At 44.0% G+C, this 25,877-nt stretch overlaps 1 protein-coding gene across 2 annotated transcripts in view; it reads right to left on the reverse strand.

Moving 5' to 3' along the window:
* Positions 1–24,268, reverse strand: part of LTA4H (leukotriene A4 hydrolase) — a 32,649-nt gene extending 8,381 nt beyond the window's left edge. For both annotated transcript variants that reach the window (XM_080935915.1, XM_080935914.1), the window contains exons 1-15: positions 24,136–24,268; positions 23,139–23,358; positions 17,152–17,282; positions 15,686–15,806; positions 11,113–11,181; positions 9,626–9,730; positions 8,513–8,565; positions 7,220–7,292; positions 6,869–7,009; positions 5,580–5,603; positions 5,054–5,124; positions 4,489–4,600; positions 3,756–3,900; positions 2,189–2,292; positions 1,755–1,825 (exon numbers count right to left, since the gene is read on the reverse strand). In XM_080935915.1, the coding sequence (XP_080792041.1) occupies positions 1,755–1,825; positions 2,189–2,292; positions 3,756–3,900; positions 4,489–4,600; positions 5,054–5,124; positions 5,580–5,603; positions 6,869–7,009; positions 7,220–7,292; positions 8,513–8,565; positions 9,626–9,730; positions 11,113–11,181; positions 15,686–15,806; positions 17,152–17,282; positions 23,139–23,297 (1,379 nt within the window). In that variant the 5' untranslated portion in view covers positions 23,298–23,358; positions 24,136–24,268. The remainder of the gene's footprint in view (positions 1–1,754; positions 1,826–2,188; positions 2,293–3,755; positions 3,901–4,488; positions 4,601–5,053; positions 5,125–5,579; positions 5,604–6,868; positions 7,010–7,219; positions 7,293–8,512; positions 8,566–9,625; positions 9,731–11,112; positions 11,182–15,685; positions 15,807–17,151; positions 17,283–23,138; positions 23,359–24,135) is intronic.
* Positions 24,269–25,877: the final 1,609 nt, after the last annotated feature.

Below are 25,877 nucleotides of genomic sequence, written 5' to 3' on the forward strand. Positions count from 1 at the left end.
CCATCCACCCATCCTTCCATCCATCTATCCATCCATTCTTCCATCCATCCATCCATCTACCCTTCCTTCCATCCATCCATCCATCCATCCATCCATCCATCTACCCTTCCTTCCATCCATCCAGCTATCTTATCTATCTATCCATCCATCCTTCCATCCATCCATCCATCTACCCTTCCTTCCATCCATCCAGCTATCTTATCTATCCATCCATTTATGATCTATTAACTATCATCCATCCATCCATCTACCTTTCCTTCCATCCATCCAGCTATCTTACCTATCTACCCATCCATCTATGATCTATTAACTATCTATTATCCATCCATCCATCTATCATCTATTTTTTGAGACAGGGCCTCTTTATTATGTAGCCTTGGCTGTCCTGGAACCCATCATGTAAACCAAGCTGGCCCCCAACCCACAGATCTCTGCTTGCCTCTGCCTCCTGAGTCACACTGTGTTTTTAAATGTTTCCTTCGGCTCTATACTGGTACCAGAAAACATCTAGGTGCCCAGCTCAGAGGCCACAGCAGTCTTCCTGTGTGCTGAGGTGACAGTGAGGTGAATGGAGGGAAGGAAAAGCAGAGGAGACATTTGAATGCACACAGATGTGGAGAGCGCTGTAAGAGGCGGGAGTCAGCGCATCTCTTCTGAGCACTCCCTTTCCAGCCTCAGCTCTCAAGAGGCATGTCAAACACACATGACCACAACATCTTTATTTCTACCTCAACTTGTGATGCTAACCCTGCACCTCAATTAAACCGGGATGTTTAGTGGGAGAGTAGTGATAAGGACTTCCCAGGGTCTGGAGGGAAGGCAACCAAGAGCTGGAGCACATTGCAGTCAGCAACCTCACACGACAGCTGAAGTCTAGGGCTTGGGCTCCCTGACTACGGGAAGGTGTTTGATTTAAAAGTCAGGGAAGTAAGGTTCTGGGGTTTTAAGGCTTATTATTTAAGAGTTGGGCAATTTTGGGCAAGAGACTATAGTCAGTTAACTCTAAATTACTATTTCTAGAAATAGGGATAATAACTTATAATAGCTTAAGGATAGCTATAATATTAGTATATACTGTGTAACAGTAAAATGCTATTTTTTTCCTACTGAAAATATGTATGTGTATTTTAGAACAGGTCTTGCTACATGAGCCCTGAGCTCGTGATCCTCCTGTGTCCTCCCGAGGGCTGGGGTGAGAGGCAGCCGTCATAAATAACAGCCTTCACAAAGCCCTTAAAAGGATAAAATATCTTACTCTTCCCCGAGTCCCTCACCATCCTCGGGTAGATACAAAGCACTCAGTCATAGTAGTCCAACAGATCTATTTGTAAACCATGGGAATCTAAGAAATCGAAGCCCCATCTGCTCTCTTTGCTGACTGGTAACAGTTTAAAGAAAGCACATAATCTTTCCAGACACTCCGAAAGGGTTTAAGTTAGGTGTGTCAAGCCTCAGCCCTCAGGCAAACCTGTCCTGAGGTAGCTACACGTGCAGCCCAATACATTTGCAGGTTAGCATGCCATGTAGCAATAACAGGAGGTTGAGCACTTGCTGTGCAGTGGTTTGCACACGACTTTAATCCCAATACTTGGGAGGCAGGTCTCTGAGTTTGAGGCTAGCCTGGACTACAGAATAAGTTCTGGACAGCCAGGGCTACACAGAGAAATCCTGTCTTGGGAAAACAAAAAGCTAAACAAACAAACAAACTGGACAGGAAGAAAGGGAAGGAAGCAGGTTAGCAAGTGAGTACGCACTTGGGTTTGACAGGAGGCAGGCCAGGAGCATAGAGCCAAGCATTCCAATCAACTTGATTGAGGAGGTCCACCTGTGAACAGGAAGCACATCCAGTTCGTGAGAGGAAGACCTGTCCTGAGGTTGTAACACACAGATGAGCAACCGGAAACAAACCCGTGAGTGATCAGACACAATTTAACATGGAGATCATTTCTAAATCTCATTACTTTTGAGAGTTCATATGAAGCAACAGATCCTCATCTGTTTCGTGAATATAACATGACATGTTGACATATGTAAGCAACATGGAACGATTAAATCTAGCTAATTAACACACAAACTTACAGAATGGTAAATTCTGAGCCAATACTTATGATTAAGAACTACACATAGCCTAACGAGTAGTTTTTAGAGCTGTATGGAGCATAGAAAATAGAAAGGATTTAAAGCCGACCTTATCTTTGAAGTGGGAATATAGGAAGCTCTTCCAGTCGTCAGTGGTGACGCTCTGGTAGGAAAACTTCTCAACATAAGCCTTTAAGAATCCTAGAAACACCTCTAGAAATAAAAGGAAAAAAGAAAAAAAAATCAATTCACAGGTAGGCAATTCTTTGACCTCTTTTTGCAGTTGACATTGTTCTGGTAACCACAGAAAAAATCAAGGCGAGCTTTGGACAGTGAAAGACTGTTCAAGACAGCAGGCAGGTCTCAAGATGGGCCTTGAAGTCTGACACAGGAGACAAGAAAAGCCCTCTTTCCAGCCAGGATGACGGAATGATGACATGGAGCAAGAATAACCCAAGTTCTAAAGCAATGACTCATCGATGGAAAAAGGGGGAGTGAGATTCGACAAACAGAATGGAAGGGCAGGCGCCTTCAAAGCCAGTTGAAACGGGGACCCCTCCCAGGCCGTCAGTATAACACTGAGTAAACTCAGCACATCTGTGTGAGAGACAGAGTCACGTGCACTGACTACGAGGATGCAAAACACTGAGCTTAAAAATTTAAAATCCAGATGCAAAACAAACACTTAAGATGGTCAAACTGTCTGGCCTGAGGGGCACACAGTAGTAAACCTACTGGACCACTGTGTTCCCTATGGACAGACCTATGGAAAAGTTTAACTTGTTAAACAACGATCGCTAGTAAAGAAGCAGCGTCATCGGGACACACCGATAAAAGTAGCACGACTGGTCTCTGCAAACACTCGACTGAGCCACTCGGGTTCTCGGGGGGGGGGGGGGGGCTCAGTGAGAAACACACCGCTTGTGCCCCAGGAGTACTTTATTTACTGAAGGCCACAGGGTGCAAGCCTAGAACGGCTGGCAATTTAGATATTCCAAAGGGAAGCCACCAGGTGAAAAGGCGAGGGGGAAAACCCGATGTTGAGGAGGCTAAGACCCGTGATAAGGTTACTGCTGTAGGTGACTTTACGTCTACGAAAACCTGAAGAAGAGAATTTGCAGTGACCACCAGGAACGTCACTGGAGGAAGTGAACCTACGAGTAAGAGAGTGTCTACAGGATCCCTTATTACAGTGTGTGTGTGTGTGTGTGTGTGTGTGTGTGTGTGTGTGTTGTGTGACTGACTGACCACCTACACCTAGAATAAGATCTGGAGCCACTCACATCAAAGTGCTAATAAGGTGACCCCAGGGATGGCGAGGCATGGGAGAGCTCTCGTTTGTCAATCATAAACTTCTGGATTATAGGAAGTTTGTCTATGGATATATGCTATTACCCTAATTCCTCAAGTATAGTGGGATTTTTTTTTAAAAAAAAGTCAAGCCACATTATGTAGATCAAGGGGTTGTGCAGAGTTTTGGGGTGGGGGCAGCATCAGAGAGCAATACAGATGTCTCTAGCAGAACGAACTGCAAATATACAGACTACAGACAGCTTACAATCCGTCTCTACTCTTCCCGTCACCCTCCAAGGGACAAAAACCAACGCCGAACGAAGAAACAAACAAACAAACAAACAAACAAAAAAACCAATGGCCGGGCACGGGCGGCGACTTACCCGGTCCCCCAAGAAGTTGTTCAAGATAGAAGAGTAGCGCGAAGCCCTTCTCATACGGAATGGAGGAATAGGCTACATCGGGGTCCACATCCTTCAGATCAACCACGAGCTTGGTGAAGGGATGGGACTCCCCAAAAGTTTTTATCTGCAACCCAACGAAGTAAGAACTTATCACTGCGCCAGCAAGCTGTCGGGCTGGGAGGTTCTGTCACTTAGGGACGGAACAGGCTTCCGAAACTTCAACTTACAGACTGCAAACATGTTGCTATCACTCCTGGACTCCATAAGAATGGCAAGATACGTCTCTGATATTTCTTGCTAATAACAGGCTTCACGTTGACAAAAGGACTCGAAAGATGACTTAATGTCTGAGCTACACACTTAGAGTTGGGGAGAGTGCCTTTGAAAATTCACAAGTATTCGGGCCAGGCAGTGGTGGTGCACAACTTCAACTGCAGCACTCGGGAGACAGAGGCAGGCTGATCTCCGTGAGTTCGAGCCCTGCCTGGTCTACAGAGTGAGTTCCAGGATAACCAGCTACATTAGCAGCAGAGGTGTTTCTCTGCTCCCAGGGTGGAACAGGGTTATGCATGGCATATGTAAAGAGACAACTATATGGCACCTGCTGCTTTCTCTACTCCTGTAAATATGGCTGCCTTGTTGCTAAAAAGATACTTTATTAACCCCGGTTGGAAATGACTATACAAGGCTACTAAAAGCCCACCCTACTTACCGTATTCTGTAGCTCTCCCCATCCTCCCAAAGCGTGGAAATGTCTGAACTTCTCCCCAAACAAGCGTCCACAAATATGGCGCTCTAAATAGACAGTATGTCCTTCATTTAACCTGAAAGAGAATGAAAAATAAAATGGGTACTGTCCCAGCACACAGGACACAGCATCTTAGCCAAGTGGGTATTTTCTTTTCTGTCTTCCCAGGGATGAGAGCCCTTTATAACATGGCCTTTACACCCCAGTCCCTGCTGCCTAGAGAGGACTAGGCGGTCAACTGAGACGACTGCAAGCCCAGCCCAGCCCAGCAGGTGGCAGCAGAGAAAAGGAGGCTGGCAATTTTGCTTCTGACAAGTCTGTGTTTAAAAAAAAGGCAATGTCAGAAAATTAGCGGCAGGAATGAACTGCACACCTAGACCGCAGGACCTTTTGAAACTCCGTGTATCATAGTGACCGTAGGAGAGAGAAAAAGAGATGTACAGAGGAAACAGTGGTGGTGGCGGGAGGGAGGGAGGAGAAAGATCAGCAAGACCAACCAATAAAAAATAAAGAAAATAAAAAAACATACCAGAAGTGATCCCAAGTCTTGTTAGTCACTAGGTTTCCTGTCCAGCTATGTGATATTTCGTGTGCAATGACCTGAGGAGACAATGTTAAGGGATTAGTGGTCAGACCGAGTACCTCAGCCCAAAAAGCAAGTCCTTATTTAAATTCTTTCTCTTAATGTCACATGACTCGATGTTTTTAAAAACTTATTCAAAAATTATTTTGAGAGGAAAATGCAATTTAATCAAAGGCTACAAATGTATAGAACATACTAATAGATTAGAAACAACTACCACCAAAAACATAGAAAATATTAAATTAAATGAATGTGTAAGTCAATTAAAATGTTTCATACAGAAAATAACAACATTCGTTTTGTAATTGTATATCATATATATTTGGCTAAATTTTTCTTTGATCTATTAAATCTAATTGCTGAAGTAGCAAGAGGATTACCCTAGTTTTCTTTCACAATAATATCTTAACAATACAGTGGCATTTTAACAACTTCTTGAGGGTTAAGATTGTAACAAGAAATTATCACTTACATTGGAGAGTGACTTGTCACCTGCCTACAAAAAAAGAAAACAGCTTAGAATTTCCATCATCAGCTGATAGGCTGCAGCTGACACACCAACCTTACTCTCAGACCTGCTCTGAAGGGCCACTGTCTGTCTACTCTGGTACCTCAGCAGGTCCAAGAGGTAGGGACTGGGAAGCAAAAAATAGCGTCCGTTCCTTCCCTAATCACAAAACACTTTCTCACACCAGTAGGACTAAGGCTTCTCTCTAACTCCAGAGACGGCTTCCCCATTCCCACCCAGCATATCTATCACTTTCTTTCCCTTCTTACTCTCTCTGGGGAATCTCATCTCTGCTTTCTGAGGCTGGAACTACTGGCAGGCAGCACTGAGGTAGGTTTCACCAGGTCTGAGCTCTTGTCTACATGAGGACTTTAAGCACAACCTCCCACTCTCTCCTTTCTTTTAATTCACAATATATTAAAGAAAAGTGTATACTGCCTAAAGTGTTCTATGGCATATTCCAATCTACTTAGGTGCTAATTAAGTCCTTGCTGGATTCTAAGCAGAATTCACAGTAGCTCACTAGGTCCATAAAAGGATAAGCCAGTCTTCTCTTAGACTCTGGGCATTAAGATTGTTTGCCTAGTACATGATTGCCAAGTACAAATGATGTGAATCCTTTGTCTAGATACATAATTTATCCAAATTATGTTGCATGGTAGGGTTACTCTCAACATTTCAAAATACTCTGAATATAACGTTCCCTTTCCCCAATGGCCAAGTCAAATATAACGTTCCCTTTCTCCAATGGCCAAGTCATTCTCATTTGAAAAAGTAAAATTTAGATAACAACAACTAGTAATAAAATTAGAAACAAAGGCTATACAAACAAAAATACATTAAAAATATTACTAGGCATCCAAAGTTCTTCCCATCTGTGTGTGTGTGTGTGTGTGTGTGTGTGTGTGTGTGTGTGTGTGTGCATGGGTGTGTGTCTCCATGTGTTTCCATGTGGAAGCCGGAGAACAACCTTAGCTTCTATTATCCACAGACACATTATTCACATGGGTGTTGAGACAGTATCTCTCACTGTCCCTGGCCAAGGAAGAAGGCTAGGTCCAGGACCTGCCTGTCTCAGCCTCCCTGGTCCAGGACTGGTGTATACAACCACACCCAGGCTTTCACATGGGTTCTGGGTAGTTAAACTCAAGTCCTCATTAATTATGCAGCAAGCATTTTATCCCCTGAGCTACACCCCAGCCCTTTGTCCAGGCTTATTAGTGAGACCTCCATTTCAAATAAATTTTTCTTACCAGTAGAGTAGGAGTTACAAATGTGAGACAAGGATTCTCCATGCCGCCGTACGGGAAGGACGGGGGCAGAACCAACAGGTCGTACTGCCCCCAAACATAGGGACCCCCCAGATCTTCTGCAATTTTAAGCATGGATTCAGTCTGGGAGAAAAAAATGAATGCATATATATCTCCTCTTAATGGTCATAGTAGTCATTTCTTAATGCAAAATGGCTTTCTAAGAAGGCTGCAAGTTAAAAATCTTTATTGAAATGATAAGCAGAAAGTAGTTACTGCAAATGCACAGGATGGTGCTCAGTTATAACATTACCCACAAACCTCATAATTATTAGAAAGGTACATATGACCAACCTCAGAAAACTCATAAGCAGATTTCTCCACCTGCTCTTTCTCGGACCACACCAGAGTTCTTGGGCCAATTTGCCTGCAAAATAAAAAAGCTTCATAAAAAAGAAATTTGAGTCAAATTACTCACCTGGGTCTAAGAAGAACCTAGACATTTTGTAATAACAAACCCTTGTAAAGTAAGACGGGACTGGCCATGGACTGATGGGGAGGGAGGAGGCCAAATAGCTTGAGGTAGCTAACCTGCTGTTAGACACACAGCAGTAATTCTCCACGGAGGCTCAGTCCAGGTTAGAGGAAAACAGAGGCATGAGGTGCCTCTGAAGTTAGCTCCCGACTATGTGCTAAGACCTCTGGGAATGCAGGGTCGTCCCTCAGCCTCACAGTGCAGAAACCCGGGCAGAGACTGAACAAGATAATCTCAGAATATGGATAGACACACAACTCCGTTACGCTGGACATGTACGTAATAAATCAGTGGAAAAGGCAAGAAGTCTTGTCATACAATGTAATGCAGCCAAGTCTTGTGTATAGTATGCCCAATGAAATAAAGTGGCCAGCAAGAGGCACATGCTGCATGATTCTATTTCCATAAAGTAACCAACATAGATTATAGGCATGTAAGCAAGACAGTGGTTACCAAGTATGCACATGTACTGTCCCCAACACACATACGTCTACCTGCCATGAATACAGGTGCACATGGATAAAATGTGAAATAAGAAACTGGGTGTGGTGGCATGCACCTTTCATCACAGCATGTGGGAGGCGGAGGCAGGTAGGTCTCTGGGAGTTCAAAGTCAGCCTTGTCTACATAGTGGGTTCCAGGGCAACCAGAGCTACATAATGAGACTCTGGCTACAAAATAACCAACCTAAAGTGCTTTGGCTGTTGGTAAAACTTTAATTGAAATACCCTATTTCTGTATTATTTCTAGATTCCAAGGGCTTTATATATCTTATCTCACGAGGCTTACGATGAGGCTGGAGGGGCATATTATAGTGTCTAAGAGAAGGAAATGGAGAATGTGAGACATACTTGTTTAAGCTCACATCAGAATCTTGCTCTCAGCCTAAACATAAGGGCATGCTCACTTTACACTTGGAAAACTTAAGGCATAGTGGTAAAGACTCTAATCAAAATTAACTTGCTGCCTGATATTTATAACTATTTGACTTTCTAAAGTTGTCAGCCCAACATCTTGGGCCATGCACAGTGCTCTAGCTATCCACCTGCCTGCAGTTCAACTTGCCTATGGCCTCATCTTTTTAGAGACCTCAAAATCTGTGCACAACTCACCTGCTTTCTAAAGCTCCAACAACTAAAGCAATCAGGTAGCATGGTATGGGAACCTGGAGGAGACAAACACACGCAGTACGCTCTGCATCAGTGCATAGAAATGGGGTAAGCTGGACAGTTGAGATTTAAAATTATGTGATTCTTCTTTAAATCTCCAAGCATTGCTATGAACAACCTTTCAGTCCTTCTCAAATAGCTCAAACGTATGATATAGGAACACTTTAAAACAATCATTTCCCTCTTGTTCTGTGAAAGGAAATAGAAGGCTACTGACGGCAAAACCCAGGACTGAACAAATGTAAGCAGTACATAAAGATTTCTCACAGAGTAACAGCTAAGTACAGATGCTTTTCCCTTATATTTTAGACCAGATATTATATTCCTTTATTTTTTTCCCCTACCAACTCTTAAAAACATTTCCTTCCTAAATTCATTTATATTTTAAACCAACAATAAGTAGATGCCAAAGCTATTGTATCATAGGAGCCAAGGGAAGTAACTGTGGAGACAATTAGGGAAACATATGGCACAGGTAGGTTTATACAGATGGGTCCATTCTATCCGCTGAAGGTCAAAGATATGAGTTCCGTTAAGGCCCAGCTGTGTCGAACTTTTAGCTTACGGGGCAGTAAGACTGTCCTTTTCTGGTAACTCTCCCATTTACAGACTCTGGCCAGCCTCAGCACACACGGACGTGAGGAGCCAACGAGAGAATGAGTGCATAAAGAAAACAGGAAGCTGGGCTGGGCATTGGTGGCATACTCCTTTAATCCCAGCACTCAGTCCAAGCACTTGGGAGACAAAGGCAGGTGGATCTCTGTGAGTTCAAGGCCAGCCTGGTCTACAGGGTGAGTTCCAGGACAGCCAGGGCTACACAAAGAAAACCTGTCTCAAAACAACCAGAAAACAGAACCCCAGGAAGCTGACTAGGATGGATCCAGGAGTGCTGTTGGGCATTCCCAACAGTGCCTACCCAGCAACCTCCAAGAGTAACAAGTAGGCAAGAGGAGGTGAGCGGTCGCCTTTCAAAGTCTACCGTGCTCCAGACTCCCTGGATAGCTGCGTTTTCTTTCAAGTTCTTTTGAGACAAAATCTAGACACCAATCTGATTACCCTCTGGTTGAATCTGTATATCTTCCTGCTGGGGTCTTCTGGGTCAGGGGCTTCTCCGTCACGGATGGCACTCATGAGAGCCACCAGTTCTTTTGGGACAGATACCTAGTCAAAAGAGAAAAAAAAATCCCTTCTACTATGCATCTTAAACTAAAAGTGTAAGTGATTTTTTTTTCTCATCTCTTCTTGACTGTCTACACAATAAACAGATTCTCGACTTAAAATGCACAAACACAGGCTCAGCAACATGGAAAAGCGTCTAAATCGTTAATGTGACAAACCTTTCCGTCCTTCCAGGAATATTAAGAGCAGGAATTGGAGAGAATCTACATAACAACATTTAACTCAGTGTGTGTATAACCTCCTGGGCCTCAGTTTCCCCACCAAATATGGGTAAAATGTCACAGGCTTTCTGCAAAGAATAATGGAAATGAAGAGACCAGCAGCAGCACAAGTAAAACTGACAGCCACCAACTGTCCCCACCACGCCCCCAAACAAACTTAAAAGATGATATACTTGCAGCAGGTCAGAGGATATAGCTTTGACCATCTTACACTTAGAACTTGGAGGTATAAACAGTATTTTCTGAGGAGGAGTAACTACAACTTTGGAAACCGTGAAGTCATTCTTTTTTCTGAAAATCATTAAACACAGGGTCACGAATGTGTGTCCCTTAGCTCTGGAATCCTGAGGACCATGAGTGTTGGTGATAAAGCAAGTGCACACAGGTTTAACCTCCTGTTCTTGCATGGATCAGGCCTCCCAGCTATAACAGGGACGGGCACAGGACAGAGCTCTGGAGCCAGAGTCAGCCAGCAGGGGTCAGCTTCGTCCTCTCACCGTTTAGGTAAAGATGCTCACGGGACATCAGTGGCCCTCAGACGCTAACAGCGTGGTTAGGGAGGATTCAGACCATCTCAGCTGTGAGGTCATTCAGACCTGCTACAGTCACATGATAGAACTCAGAGAACGTGGATGTCCCGCGCCTGCAAGCACGATTTTCTACAGCACTAGTAAAGTATGTCTGGGCCGCAGAGAGACTGGGAAGGAAGCAGCTCCCAGGAATGAACACTGGTCTGAGGAGACCCAGCCTCTCTTCATGAATTATGATACAAGCCTCACCAAAGGGATCAGCAGTGCCAGTGACAAAGGAACTGGACACAGATATGGACAGGTCCAACAGACGCTGCCTGCGACATCTGCACACGGGCGTCATGGCTGCAGGATGTACTTTTGAGGGGGGGGGGGTGGTTTTATATTCCTAAGTCTTTAGATCTAGAATGTTAACTCCTTTTTTGAAATGAAGATAGGATGATTTCTTTTTCTCATATTGTTGTTTAAAACTATCTTTTTATTAGAGATCCAAAAGGAGGTCCACAGACGCAGTGGAAACATACGAAGTACAATAGTCCTCGGAAACTTGAATCGTCTCCCTTTATCACGGCACATTTCCTTACTCGGTTTGGCTATGATGTGCAATGCTTACCTCTGCCGTGTAGGTTAGTTTCACAGAAGGAGTGTCTTGGCAAGGAAGGATCGCCCTGCAGTGGATGGCCTAAGAGAGAGAAAGATACAAAGCAGCTACTCCCTTTTCTCACACATCAAGTTACACAGAAATAATTAAAGTCACAGCACTGATTTCACGTATCTTCTGTCTAAAGAGTAATAGTTTTCAAGTCTTGAGGGATCTCTTAGAGCAGCAAGGATAGATCTGTTTAAGGTGATCAGTTTGGGGCCGAGAAGCCGGCTCACTGATAAACCGCTTGTCAGGTGAGCAAGAAGAGCTGAGTTTGGCCCCTGCCCCGTGGTTTCCTTTTGGTTTTTGATTTGTTTGTTTTCTGGTTTGGTTTGGTTAATGTTGTACCTTTTTTGTAACTCCTGGTCCTGGAGCACATTCCTGTAATCCTGGTACTGGGGAGGTGGAGGCAGGGGGATCACTGGAGCTCACTGACTTGTCAGTCTAGCCTAGTTGGTGAGTTCCAGGTTCAATGAGATTCCTTGTATCAAAACACAAGGAAACAGACTGGAGAAGACACCTAATGTCAATCTCTGGCTTCCACACACATGCAAACCCCACATGTGTACACACACACACACACACACATATACGCACACATTTTTTTTATCTCTCCTAAGCCCTCACAATTCCCTTTAATTGTGACATAAACTGTTCAGCACTGTTGATAGTCACATTCATAGAGGAACTCATTGTAGCCCTGAGGAAAAGGGGCGGGCACTTTTTTGAAACAAGCTTGCAAACTTATCACACTGTCTTGGTGTGTCACTAGGAATATCAGCCTCCCCAAGGCTCTAAAAGACCTGCAAGGAAGCCGTGGGCTTTCTCACCCTCATTTTAACAGGAAACACATCCTCTCCAGTTCTCAAGACGTCAATTTGAGAAGTTATTGACTTGACCTGTCAGTCTGCACCAGACTCTGTAGATTGTCCTGCAACCGTTTTGTATTGTGATATTAATGCCTAGTCGCCTACTATACTCATGAAGGTGACTTCATCTGAACCTTCCCATTTTAATTAGTAAAATAAAGGTGAGAGCAAGGTAAGAGATGTGGAGAGAGAGGGTCAGAGGTCAGAGGATGGGGGACGACTGAGAGAAGTTCCAAGGTGGATGTTGGGAAGGATGAATTAGATCCAGGTGAGCTTAATTGGCGTCAAGTAGCTATGAACATTTAAGGATCTTATAGGTCTTATATCTCATATAGAAGGGCAGTTTGTATCTTTGTCTATTTGATGTAACCGTACTGTGTAGAGGGTTTGTGGATTGAGAGTTTGATATATAAACTTGTATGAAAAGCTATCTGCCGTTAGAGTTGTGATTGTGTTGGGATTTGGGGTAAAGAAACACCCCAGGACGGAGGCAGTAGGGCGGGTGGAGTAAACCGCCAGGGAAGGGAGTTGTGCGGATGGAGTGAGACCTTGGGGGAGGCTTGGACTGAGCGACAGAGTCCGTGCACCTGGCTCCGTACTAGAAGCAGCGCCCAAGAAGTGATACCTCAGGGACTGATAAAGAGACAAGGCTTTCTGTTTTTTAGTATTTACTGCAACAGGTGGTGCCCAACGTGGGGCAAGAATCCACTAAAAGATTTACTATCAGCCTAAGAGTTAGTTAAAAAGTTTTTATTTTCTAAGTAAGAGGGGGGACAGCATCATGCTGAGTCACGTGATATCTCAAAGTACAGGAACCTTAAACAGAGACAGCCTTTGCTGTAGTGTCCTGCAGCTAAAAACCAGACGATCATGTACACACACACACACACACACACAGAAAGAGAGAGAGAGAGAGAGAAGTAGCTATTTGATTCTTTTTTAAAAAATTGTTTTCAAAGATTAAAAAGCTTATTTGCTTGTTTTAAGATGGTATAAAGAATTGATAACAAGTCAAGTTTCTTTTTCTAGATAGAAGTCTGTAAACCAGAAGAGTGAATACAGACATATATTAAGTCAGGTATTAATAAATGAAGATCTGATGCTCTGACAGAGAGAAGGATGGATCAAAATACTTTAAACTAAGGTCCTGGTTTTCCAGATTGCTTACTTACTGATTTGTAAGTGACAATCAGATAAAAACAAGGGGATGGAGAGAGCACATCACTTGCCCTTCCTTCCTCCGCGGCAGTCCGTGGGAAACATGGCTGCCACAAAGAATAAACACAGACTCTGCAGTTTTATAAACTGCCTGTGTCGGATCTACTGTTGTTACTAGGCAAAGGAGCCAGGCTTCATTAGGACAATGTGCTGTACTTAAGGTGAGTATGTATACTAACGCCCCTCTCTGAAGCTCTTAAAAATCCCGGGCTTCCTTAAAATGCCTAGGCTCTCCTAAATATATTTTGTTTTAAAAAAAATTCCATAATATCTATCATAACACATTATGTATTGATTTTAAGAATAAAATAAAAACTCGAAAAACTCCCCAGATTCTACTAAAACACGCTTAAAATGTCATAACTACCCAGGCGTGGTGGCACATCCTTTAATCCCGTGCTCCAGAAGAGGCTGGAGGATCTGAGTTCAAGGGCAGCCAGGAAGGGGCACACAGAGAAACCCTGTTTTGAAACTACCAACACCACTATTAATACTCCCTGCCTGGCCACACCCCACCCCCACCAAAAACACCGCACTTGTTACTCCTGCAGAGGACCCGGGGTCCACTGTCTACACCTACATGCTCTCTGACAGCTCTCTGTGACTACAGTTCCCAGGATCCAACACTCTCTTCTGGCTTTCTTGGGCACTGCACATATGTGGTACACAGACATACATGCAGGAAAAAAAGCCGTAAAATACAATAAAAATTTATGTATATATATGAAAATATATACAACATTGGGATAAAGTACAACCAAAAGACTGAACTAGTTCTTTCTCCAGAGGCAGGATCCCAGGACACACTGCCTGGGTTTTCTCACCAGGCTGTGGACAGGTGACCTGGCAACACTACAGCATTTCTAGACGACTTTCACTGGGCAAGTCAAACTTGAGTAGAGAAATAGCTGTGGCCAACAGCTGAAAACATCCATCAAAGTCACAAAGGCACATCTGCATGTTCCCAGGCAACTGCAACGGATTCTTAATCCGTTTCCTGTACTTTAAACACCACTGCCAGTAAAAAGTATACTTAAAACTGACATTCTTGGGATTTACACGCATTACATTTCTTGTTAACTTTACCTTATAGGTAATTCTATGAGAAATACTGGTTCAAAAATCAGCTATTATGAAGCGATACAGCATACACGACTTATATATTCTTGCCTAAAACTTTTTGCCTTTATCAAGTCATTTTCTATGGGTTTTATTGCTATTGTTTGGGGGTGGTGGAGTGTTTGTCCCCCTTTTTTGAGACAAGGTCTCATGTAGCCAATGCTGGCCTCCAGTTAGTATGTAACCAAGGATACCTTGTACTTTGGGGGTGGAGCGTTGTTAGGACAGGGCTTCTCTTTGTAACCCTGGCTATCTTGGAAGTCACTCTAGACTAGGCTGGCCTTGAACTCACAGAGATCAGTCCGTTTCTGCCTTCCATTTGCCTTCACTGCCTGGCAACCTTGTACTTCAGATCCCTTTGCTTCTATAGTCACCAAGTGCAGGGAACGTAAGCTGCCAGTCAGCTCATGGGGTTCTGGGGACCCCACCCAAGGCTTCAGGTTAGCTACAGCCCTGGCCCTCTTCCAAATAATTTTCTAAGATTGAAATGTCTATTTCAAGCAGTGCCATATGAAGTAAGTATGTTTAAGCCATGCTTAGATACTTTACATATTTAAAATTTGAGTTTCACATACAAAGACCACACAGGGGTGTTAAGAGAACTAAACATGCAGAGCATTTGACCTGACGCCTGGAACGAGAGTCAATGCTTAATGAGGGGCTTTCTTTAATCATAATGGTTATTAACAGCATTAGGACTTTCTTCTTCAGACAAGTTTTGTACTTATTCTTGTAACAGACTCTCTCTAACTGCAGTGTATTTTATCTCTAACTCTACAATGAAGAGAAGTGTTTGAAATCGTGACATTTTAAAGCTATATACTTAATCTATTTCACAAGCGGGAACTCAGTCTTTCAGGGGCGCCTCGTTTTCACTGGTAGCCTTCCTGCAACCAACACATCTGTTTACTGAATTCTCCTCGCATTCACTGAGTCCCCAAAGGATGGACTCTAAGTGTTTGGGAAGTTAAGTACAAATAAGCCCTAAGTACTTCAGTTTACACAGATTGTTTCCAAATTAAAGAAACCCAACTTTAAAAAAAAAGCAGTATTAATAGCAAGATATCAATGAGAATATAAGTTGTTTTTATAAAAATATGAGGCAGGACTGGAGAGATGGCTCAGTGATTAAGAGCACTGACTGCTCTTCCAGAGGTCGTGAGTTCAAATCCCAGCAACCACATGGTGGCTCACAGCCATCTGTAATGGGATCTGATGCCCTCTTCTGGTGTGTAGAGTATATATAAACAAATCTAAAGAAAAGAAACAAAAGAGTGTGCTTGTCCACAGGACCTGCGCGTGCTGAGGATTTCCCAGCAGTCTTGAGCAGCCTTTACCTGGCACTGGCTGAAGAGATACGGGTGCTGCTTTCCTGAAGTCTGTTCGGGAGTGAGCCATTGAAGAGCAGAGGACTTGGGAGACGTCTCAAAGGAAATTTCTATAACAACCTCTTGATTTCTGCGTGAAACAAATACAGAGAGTAATAGAGTATGAATTACACCTCGCAGAATTTGAATTCACAACATGTACAGCAAACAGAATGAGTGATCCCAAGGCCTCCTTGGTTTAGAGTGAGTTCTAGACACAACAGCCTGCATAGATCTGACTCTTGGCTACTCGAATGTCAGTGGTTTCTTCTCACTAGCATACCGATGAATACGGGACGGGGTGATAATCAGCCAAGTGGCCCACAGCATGGCACGTACTTTGTATCTGTGATCTTGCTTTTCTGTGACGGTGGGGATGTGGGAGAACCAATGCCATTGCCCTACCTCAGTGGTGGGTGGCAGCATGTGACCCAGCCCAGTGCTGCTGGATGATATGGTAAGTCACATCAAGGGGAAAAAAGCTTGTAGTGATTTAAAAACAAAACAAAACAAACAAACAAAAAAAACCTCTTCCTCAAAGTAATGCATACATAGTAATAGACTTCTGTGATAGACTACAGGCTGGCTCTGCATCCTAGGGTTTCAGAAACGTTGGCAATGAGGGAGGAGCAAGTGCTTCAGAGCCAGGCAGCCCAACCTGGTCTGAAACCCTGACCCCACCACTGTACGCTAAGGCAATGACCTCAGTGTACCAGCTTCTTCCCTTTTGGAGGGAGTAAATGATTCTGCTTCCCAAGCTATGCTTGGGTTTCCTTTCTCTTTCTTAAAGGGGAGAAGGCATCCAGATACTGGAAGATGGCAGTAGATCATCCTTGGTTCAGGATAACGGCTTCTACTCTTTCTCCTTCCCCCAAGTATGAACAGTGAGAAAAGCTCCCTGTCTGATGATTCTGGCTACTGCTTTCTTAAGTGAGTGACTTTCTCACAGCGTTTCCCATCTGGAACTGCAGCTCCCAGGCAAGGGGTGGCTTAGAGAAGTAGAGAAGATGTCTAAGCACTGACAATGGGAATGGTAGGAAGTCAGCCTTCCTCCGTTAGGCGTTCCGATGATCACTCCAGGGGTAACAGCGCCTAGCCCCTGGGGCAGAGGCAGAGAGTGTGTGGTGGCTTCACGTGTTTCCCCGGGTCATCCAGAAATGGCATGCTCCCCACCGCTCCAGACACCAGTGAAATGACTGACGGGCAGCTCCAGGAGCAGTACCCAGTGCCCTTCTCACCAGTGTTCCATGTACTTCACGTCTCCAGCATTTGAAGAACTTACCGTTTGTCACTGTCAACACCAGTATGCATGCATTACAGAAGTGACCGCCAATCACTACTTATGAACAAATATTAGAAACACGGGAAAGATGTCTGAATTCTGCTAAAATGTATCTCGCCATTACTCAGTCATAAGAAGAGGACAGTATCCATACTTGCTCAGAGCGATGGGAAGAGAGATTTCCATCGGTGACCCTTTGTAACCTTGACTTTCTCCAAGGGTGTATTTGACTTCCTGTCCATTGATCACCACTTTTTCTATTGTAAGGTCTTTTGTGTCCAAAGTCTAAAATCAAATTAAATAAGGAAAACACAGTTTTATGCATCAGGATATACTAGATATAGGTTTACTATACAGTGAATATAAAACTAGCTACTTATAGAAAGTAAAACAGATTGAAACTAAGCGTTAAAGGCAGAGGTATGATAGTTTTAATTGTCAATTTGAGACCATCGAGAATCAGCTAGAAAGAGAATCTCAATAAGGGACTGTCTGGATTAGTTTGCCCTATGGGCATGTCTGTCAAGCATTGTCTTGATTGTGTTAATTGTGACCATGGGTGGCGTCATTCCTTAGGTTTGGATGCAGAACTGAAGAAGTATAGAGATGGGCTGAGTACAAGTAAGCATGCATTCATTCATTCTCTGCTTTTCGCTGTGAATGTGGTGGCCTCTTCAAATTCCTGCCTTTGCTTCCCAGGAAAGAAGGCCTATGACTGCAAACTGTAAGCCAAAGAAACCAGGTATTTCATCACAGCAATTGAACCAAAACTAAATAAGCAGTCAGCAGCAGTGAAGGACCCTTACTTTTCCATGAACATTTTGGGGTTTTGGGACTTGCATATTTAATGAATTCTGGGATGCTCACATACACTTTGGACTAATTCTTTAATCCTCTGTTAGAAAAATCTTCACCTGTGATTTAAACATCTCTCTCTGATTCAGTTTAACACATTAACATTTCGCTGCATATTCTTTGAAAGAAGACAAAGAGCCCAACTCCTACCTTGTAATTTTTAAGCCCCCGAACTGAAACAAATGCTGGCACTCACTAGGCACTATTGTTCTATAGCTAAACAAAGGTCAACTGTGGAAGGCAACGCTGCCTAGCTGAGCCTGCGGAAGGCTCAACAGCCATGCCTACTTACTGTGCCCAATTCAGGGCAGCAGCCTTGGGCAGCAGCAAGTCTGAGTTCCCATCCTGGTAATCTCCCTAGAAACCAGATACTTTCACCACATCTAGCCAACAGCCTAACCAAGCCTCTCACAGTACTATGAAAGAAAGACTCCGCTCGGACCGGACCGTCCAGTTACTAACTGATCTATTTTCCTTCCTTTGTTTTTTAAACTGTGGGCAATCTAAGATGGCTGCCTCCATTGTCCCATCATTTCCTCCCCTCTTCACTGGCTTCTAGCACCTTGGCTACAGTAAATCTCCTTGGCTCCACACTGGAATCTGACTCTCTGTGGAAAGGGTTCTCTGACTACTTTTACACTCCTGCCTCTCTTCTCTTTAATTCCTGAATACAGGCACATCCCAATAATGAACCTTGGCCTTCTCGCTCTTCCTCACGTCCACACACATTTGACCAGACTGTGGCAGACACTTTTGTTTTGTTTGCTTTTCAAGATAGGCTGAACTTTCAGTATAGGCTGGACTAACCTTGAACTCCAAATCTTCCGTTTTAGCACTCCTACTGTGTGCACTGAGATTACAGGGATATGCCACCACACCCTGCACTGCCAGCTGTATCCTTTCCTGTGATGTTAACTGGACATCTGTAACTGCCTGACTAACACTCCAGGAAGTACCATATCACACTAACTGGTTTCTAAAACCGACACCATCACCCCCAGTCAGCTCCCTCCTCTGACATCTAGAATCTTTTATTTGAATTCCTCAAGGAACATTTGGCACGATCCACAAACTGGTCTCCTTCCCAAATCCCAGAGTCATTTCTTTATATTGTCTTTACACTCTTCTCTTGTCGGCCATCACCAACATCCCTGGTCCTAACCCTGCAGTTAGAATTCTACTATGTCTCATCTCCCTACCTTCCAAAGCTTTATTCCCATCCCCGATAAGTCAGAAAAAGGATCAGAAGTTAGAATGTTGAGACAGCCACTCCCTAGTACCTCCCTTAGGCTACTGGATGACAAGTCCAGGAGGTCACAGGGAGATTGGTGGTACTGCTGTTAGTAGTAAGGCACCTAGCATGATGAAAATCCTGGGTTCCATCTCCAGCACCAACACATACCAGGTGTGGTAGTTCATGCCTGTAATCCCAGCACTCAGAAAGTAGAGGCAGGAGGATAAGAAGTTCACGGTCAACCTAAGCTACCTCATTCAGTAATGAGGCCAATCTGTCAAAGACAAATAGGACCCAGGCTCTACCTCTAGATTTCATTTCCCTTTTTCTAGCACCAACAACTCTTATTTAGGAAAGAAAAGTTAGTTTCAAATTTACCCTGAGTATTATCCACATCCCTTCTGAGGAGAATTAGTTCTTTCAAATTATTATTATTTTTGTGGTACTCCAACTATTACTTTAACCAGAACTGGCTCAGCTTTTCATACTTGGATATTCACAGTATATGATTTCATTAATAATTGTTATTAATTAATTAACATTAATTACTTTTGTCCCTTCGTGGTCTAATACTTCCCCCCCAACACGAAAATGGTTTTAAAAATATAATTTGAGTATCTATGTCCGTATCAGACCTTAGGACAATAAAGATAGATTAACTGTGTCATTTTCCAATGGAACACATTCTATTTTCTATATTGTCTAAACCTTTCAAATCTGTTCAGGATCAGAAGAGCTGGTTATTGTGGTGACTACTTTGTGAGAAGCTCCTCTCCGATCCCCTGATTGTTCTGGTAGTTGGTCCTGAACATCTACTGCACCATTGTATTATGACTGAGGATGCTTAAAGAGAACACCATCTAGATTTGCATCCCTTGGTCTAACTCAGGATCTGAAAATAGGAGATGACAGTTTACCCATGAGGCAAGCTCTAAACCAAAACCAGACAGAAAACGCCATTTTCAACTATGGAGCCCATCCCAACCCTCCACCTTTCTTTCCAAAAATTATAAGAAGCTCCCCTTCAAACCTCATTCGTGTCACTAACCATCACTGTCACTTAAAACTGTAGTAGGAAAATAAAGGAAACTAGAGAGCTGAAGAGTTAGAATTAGACACCTAACTAGCACCGACTAGCCACAACGCCAAGCTACTTACGTCATCATTAGAGAATGTCACGGTGTCCCTCTTTAGACAACACACAAAAAAGCTCTGGACTCCTGAACAGACGACATGCAACATTCATAAGTCATTTCGTCTTTTGCATAGGCTGCTGGGAAGTCCCATGCCAACTTTATAGAACACAACTCTGAGTGTGTGAGCCAGCTCTATGCCATGTCTTGAATCCCTTAGATTTAGTCCCTTCTTCTAGACTCCTCTTAAAAAGTATTATACCATATGTTATTTAATTTCATTTTTCCAGGTCTTAAGGATCAGACCTAAGGGGTCACACATGCTAGGTAAACCCTGAATCACAAAACTACATGGCCAGTTTCTGCCCATTTTTTTTTTCAAGACAGGGTTTCTTTGCATAGCCTTGGCTATCCTAGAACCAACTTGTAGACCAGGCTGGCCTCGAACTCTGAGATCTGCCTGCTCGGCCTACTGAGTGCTGGGATTAAGGGTGTGCCTCACCATTGCCTGGCTCAAGTCCTTTCTAAATAAAAGCAGGTTTGAATAGAGAAAGGCTTATGCCTCCATACCATATTTCTATTTTTTAAATTTATCCAGACTGCTTTGAGAAAACACACACACAAACAGGGATATATAAAATGAAATCAAAATCAAAACTCCAAACCATCTTGACGTGATATTCGGCTCAGCCGCTGTATTTAGCAGCACCCTGAGTCTGTGCGGCAGAATTCCCTCCATTCCCTAGTGGCTGACCGTAAGACAAAACCCTCTGGGCCACTAACAGAAGAACATCTAAACAAAACTGGAAATTCCAAGATAAGAAACAAATGCTTGGAATTTACGATCTCTGAGTACCAAGGATCAGTGTACTAGAAAAGGCTTCGAGAAAGGTGGGAATTAGTCCTCTTGTCACACACTGCTGCCATGACACCTTTGGGATGCAGATAGCACTGTTGGCCATGTAGCCTTTATTAGGTTTAGACACTGCTTTCTAATTGAATTTGTTCCATTAATCCAATTCCTCAGTGTCCTGTGCATGCCAAACGCTACACAAGGAATTTGAATTATAGAGAGGAAAGACAGTTTCTTCCTACCATAAATCCATATCAGGAGTTGTGGCTCCAGCCATTAATCCCAGAACTCAGGACCTTGAGCTAGGGTAATCACGTTTGAGGCCAGCCTTGGCTACATACTGGGTTCAAGGCCAATCTAAGCTATAGAAAGATCCTATCTCAAGAAAGGAATCCTTAATCTACTAAGGGAAAGAAACAAGTCAACTTCAAATAAATATAAACAGTACCAAGCATTTGGTCTCAGGCTGTTGCCATAAACAAAGCAAAACCAATTACAAACAGATGTTACTTTGTACTATATTAACCTCTTTTGAAGAGAGCGGAATATTGTAATTCCAGCCCCTTTACTAAACAGATATGCCAACCAGAAATCAGAATTTCAAAGTCTTCCTTCTCTGTAGCTTAGGGGATTGTGAAGATTACAGATAACTTTTAAGACTGGGACACTGTTAAAAAAAACTTGAGCCTCTCAATTCCTGCTTATTCGCTGAGGAGGGACAGAGCTTACTATCTCCAGAACAAAGGGCAGGTACAGTCAGTCATAAGAAGTACTGATAACCAGCAAAATTCTCTTTAATAAAAGAAAACTGAGTCCAAAGACTAAACTTCTGTCCTGCTGGGGCAAAGCCACCTCTGCAATTAAAGATATCAAGTGCGGTACTTCAGACCAAAGTGCAAGTCGGCTTATAAGGAAATAGCTACCTTCTTTGCCTGGAAGGCTTCGTTTTTCTTTCTTACAGCATTTTCAGCAATTATAAGTCAAACAACAACAACAACAAAAATTTTAAGAGGCAAAAATCACTGCTCTTCTCTACACTTCAAATGCGATCAGATATTGACCCCATTAACTTCCCCCCTGAATCCCAGTCCTGGTTGGTTAACTGACATGCTTCGGCAAAGATAACCATTCAGCGCCGCAAAACACACTGTCTGGTTAGCAGGCTGAACACAGCTGGTCTTCTCATGTTCCTTTTATTTCTAAGATGGTCCCCTATGACTTTTTTCTTCAAGGAAAAGGTTCATCCTAAAACCATCAGACAACCATAAGAACACTGACTATCGACTATATGAAACAGATCAAACCATTGAGTGTTTCATGATTCTAAACAAATCTTTATTCAAATGGTTAGAGTTTATAGAAGTACATATTTTATAAGAAGTGCAATAATGACTTGTCCCAATAATGACTTGCTCCTTGAAGCCACTAATTAAAAACTGTATTGGGCCATCCTTAGAAAGCTGGACTATCCCACCTGTCCTTAAACTATCAGAATAACATAAGAAGCAATGGCAGGAAGGGTCCCTGAAGAGCAAGGACTACTCTTGCTCTTAGAGAGTAGAGGCTAGAAAGCTTAAAACGGGATGGATAGGACAGAGAATCCGAAGTGGCTTCAAACACAAGATGTGGGATCTGAGAGTTGGGTGAGCCTGCGGAGTAAGGACGGTGCACTGGGGGCTGGCAAAGTCTGGGGCCTGGGGATTCTGGGAAGTGGGTCAAGGAAGAAGGGGGCCACAAGGTTGAGGGTAGTAATCGAGGGGACGGGGATGGAGGTAGCACGAAGTATCCCAGGAGTGGGTGAGGGGCGAGGCGTGGAGGGGAGCGCTAGATGTGTCCAGGAAAAGAGGAGGGAGCAGAAGACCATCATACGTGGAGTGCGAAGGAGACAGTGCTGATGTAAAAGTGGGGCTGAGGAAGGGATGCGTGTGGGAGCTGAGAAAGGGGTGCAGAAGCCCGAGGAGGGGCGACGCAGGGAGAGCCAGCGATCTCGGGGCTCGCGGGGAGCAGGGGCGAGGAGCGGGAGGAGAGCGGCCCCGGAGAAGCGGCGCTGCACAGGCGCCCCGTACCAGGCTGCGCAGATTATCCTCCTGTGACTGGACCGTGAGCGCGGCGGTCCCGGTCAGCGCCCGGCGAGCGAAGTCGACGCTGCAGCGAAGATGGAGGTGCTGGGTTCGGCAGACCGAGGCTGGAGAAGCCAAGGAGCAAGTATCCGCGACCTCGGGCATGGTTGTGGGAGATCCGTAACACGTCAACCAGATACTCTACCGCCAGACTTTCACCGAGAGCCTGAGAAAGGAGGGAAGCACAGAGGGTAGGCGGCGCGGTGCATCCCGGGAAAGAGAGGCTCCGAGCCTCCGAGAGGTTTAGTGAAGGGCAGGAAGGAACTACCAATCCCATGATGCAGCGCAATCAGGCTAGCGCTAGATTGCATGGGATTGGGGGGCGGTGCAAGGAGGAACGGGGGCTGTCTGCGGCAGGGGAAGGGTGGGCTAAGGGAAAGAAACGCCGAGTGGAGTGCAGACATATCTAATGGAACGCTTTCATTTAGTTCTGTTCAGTTGCAATAGGAACCATGTGGCATCTCGAAAAGCAAAGGCTATTGGTGTGCATTTGTTGAGGGCGGGGCAGTCTTCAATACCTAAAAGGTCTAGCAGAAAGGCAGCTACTGTGCAATTCCTCGTTAGTATAGTGGTGAGTATCCCCGCCTGTCACGCGGGAGACCGGGGTTCGATTCCCCGACGGGGAGGCACAATAACGTTTTCCTTTTCCTGTATTCCCAGGCCTAAATACCTAAACCGGAATAAACATTAATATCTGAGAAACGAATTATGTAATACGCACTGGCCACAAAAGCACTTCTAGCTTAGCTCCGTCTACTAGTAGTGAAAGTCAAAGGAGTGTTCAAAGATGCCAGGCAATTTAATTTTAAACAACTTTTAAGAAGACCTGAGAAATGAGAAACAGCCTGTGATACTCAGCAAGACAGATCACACCCGATTAAGTTCCTGAAAAGGGCTTGTAACATTGCAAACACTGTACGTTTTGAAAGACAGGAAAACTCACCTCTTCTACCTCTTCCCTAAAAGATTTCAAAGACTTCTCACTTCCCCCTCTTGCTTCACGTAGACTTTCTTCGAGTGCTCAATGTAATTTGCAGATACGAAGTTCACTCTGCCACACTAAGCCTCCTAGAAAAGAGCCGAAGGGAGTGGGAATCTGTATCCAAACCAGTGATTAATGTTCACTCCGCTGCCAGATGCTCCCACGATGACCTAATCCAGCCTTGGCTGCGGAAACAGGGCCCAGGGAGCACACAATACACGCAGTTCTGGAGGGGCAAGGATTACCTCTTTAGAAAGGGTCAGAAGTAATGTAATAGCTTCTGTATTAATGTAAGGGGCAAAGCGTCTGAGGTGGGCTTTGAAAGCCATGGGAAGAGTGGAAGAGCCAAGGAAACCACAGGTACTCACACACACACACACACACACACACACACACACACACACACACACACACACACACACACGGCATGGGGTTGTGGGGAGAACAATTATAGGTATTCAAAATCTCACTGTTTAACCAAAATCCCTCAACCTCACATTAAGGTTACTCTGTATCCCCTGTTTGTCCTGGAATGTTCTCTGAGGATCAGGCTGGCCCCAACTCAGAGATCAGCCTGCCTCTGTCCCCATCCCCCATCAAAGTGCTAGGATTAAAGACATGGGCCACAACCAAGTCCCCCTCTCCAGTGCTTGCTTGGTAGTGGAGATATACTTTCTTCTCTGTGGGCTGTCTTTGGTTTGACGTAAATATTAGTTGCCTCTAAACTCTAGTTCTTTTCATTCTTAGAAGTAGGCATTTAGCTGGGCGCATGACTGCCCAAAAGGGAGGTCCTACTTGCTTCTTCTTTGCCTTTAGACCTTGCAATTAGATTCTGACCAGTAGAATGTCAGCAGATTGTCAAGTGGGGTTTCTATGAAGTATCTTCACAAAAACACAATGACAAAAGACTCCATTCTACCCTCCAGAGCATAGACAGAAGGTTTGCGCTGTAACTGCACAGTATAGCATGAGGTTGGAGCTGCGAGCTGAGAAAGAGAAAAGCCAAGAACTAGAAATAGCCCGCCTCCTTAGGACCATGGAACCCCTTGATACACTGCTTCAGATTTCTTTTAAGAGAGAAATACATGCATTTGTTTAAGACAGAGTTATTCTGAGATAGTCTGTCACTGAGGGGAAGCCAGTCTTTGGGAAGAGCTGGTCCTAGCTGGAAGTCCATTACTTCCACCACTTGTCCATGTCTGTCGGTCTGTCCGTTCGCCATTATTTGGGAGTGGGGTATACTGATTTTTTTAACTGAGAAATATTTTTCATACACTAGATTTTGAGCATGTTTTTCCCTCTCCCATTTTCTTCTACATCCTGCCCTCTTTATTGACCGAACTCCTTGTTCTATCTCTGTCTCTCTCTCTCTCTCTCTCTCTCTCTCTCTCTCTCTCTCTCTCTCGTTTTCAACAAAACAACAAAACCAAAAATAAAACACAAGAAAACCCCCCAAAAATAAAAATCAAATCAAATAAGCAGAAAACCAATAAGACAAAAAAAAAAAAAAAAAAGCCAAAGAAAACAAGAAGTCGACAGAAACACGATTGAGTTCGCTTCATGATGACCAACGACTCCTGAGCATGGGGCCTATGCCAAAGTGTGGCTGATACATCCTGTGAGACCCTAGGAGAAACCAATTTTGTATTTGCCAGCTGGTACCACAGACAGAATTTGCTGTCATTTTATCGGGGGCTAGTGGG

The sequence above is a fragment of the Micromys minutus genome, assembly GCF_963924665.1.
Source record: "Micromys minutus genome assembly, chromosome: 22".
Lineage (NCBI taxonomy): Eukaryota > Metazoa > Chordata > Mammalia > Rodentia > Muridae > Micromys > Micromys minutus.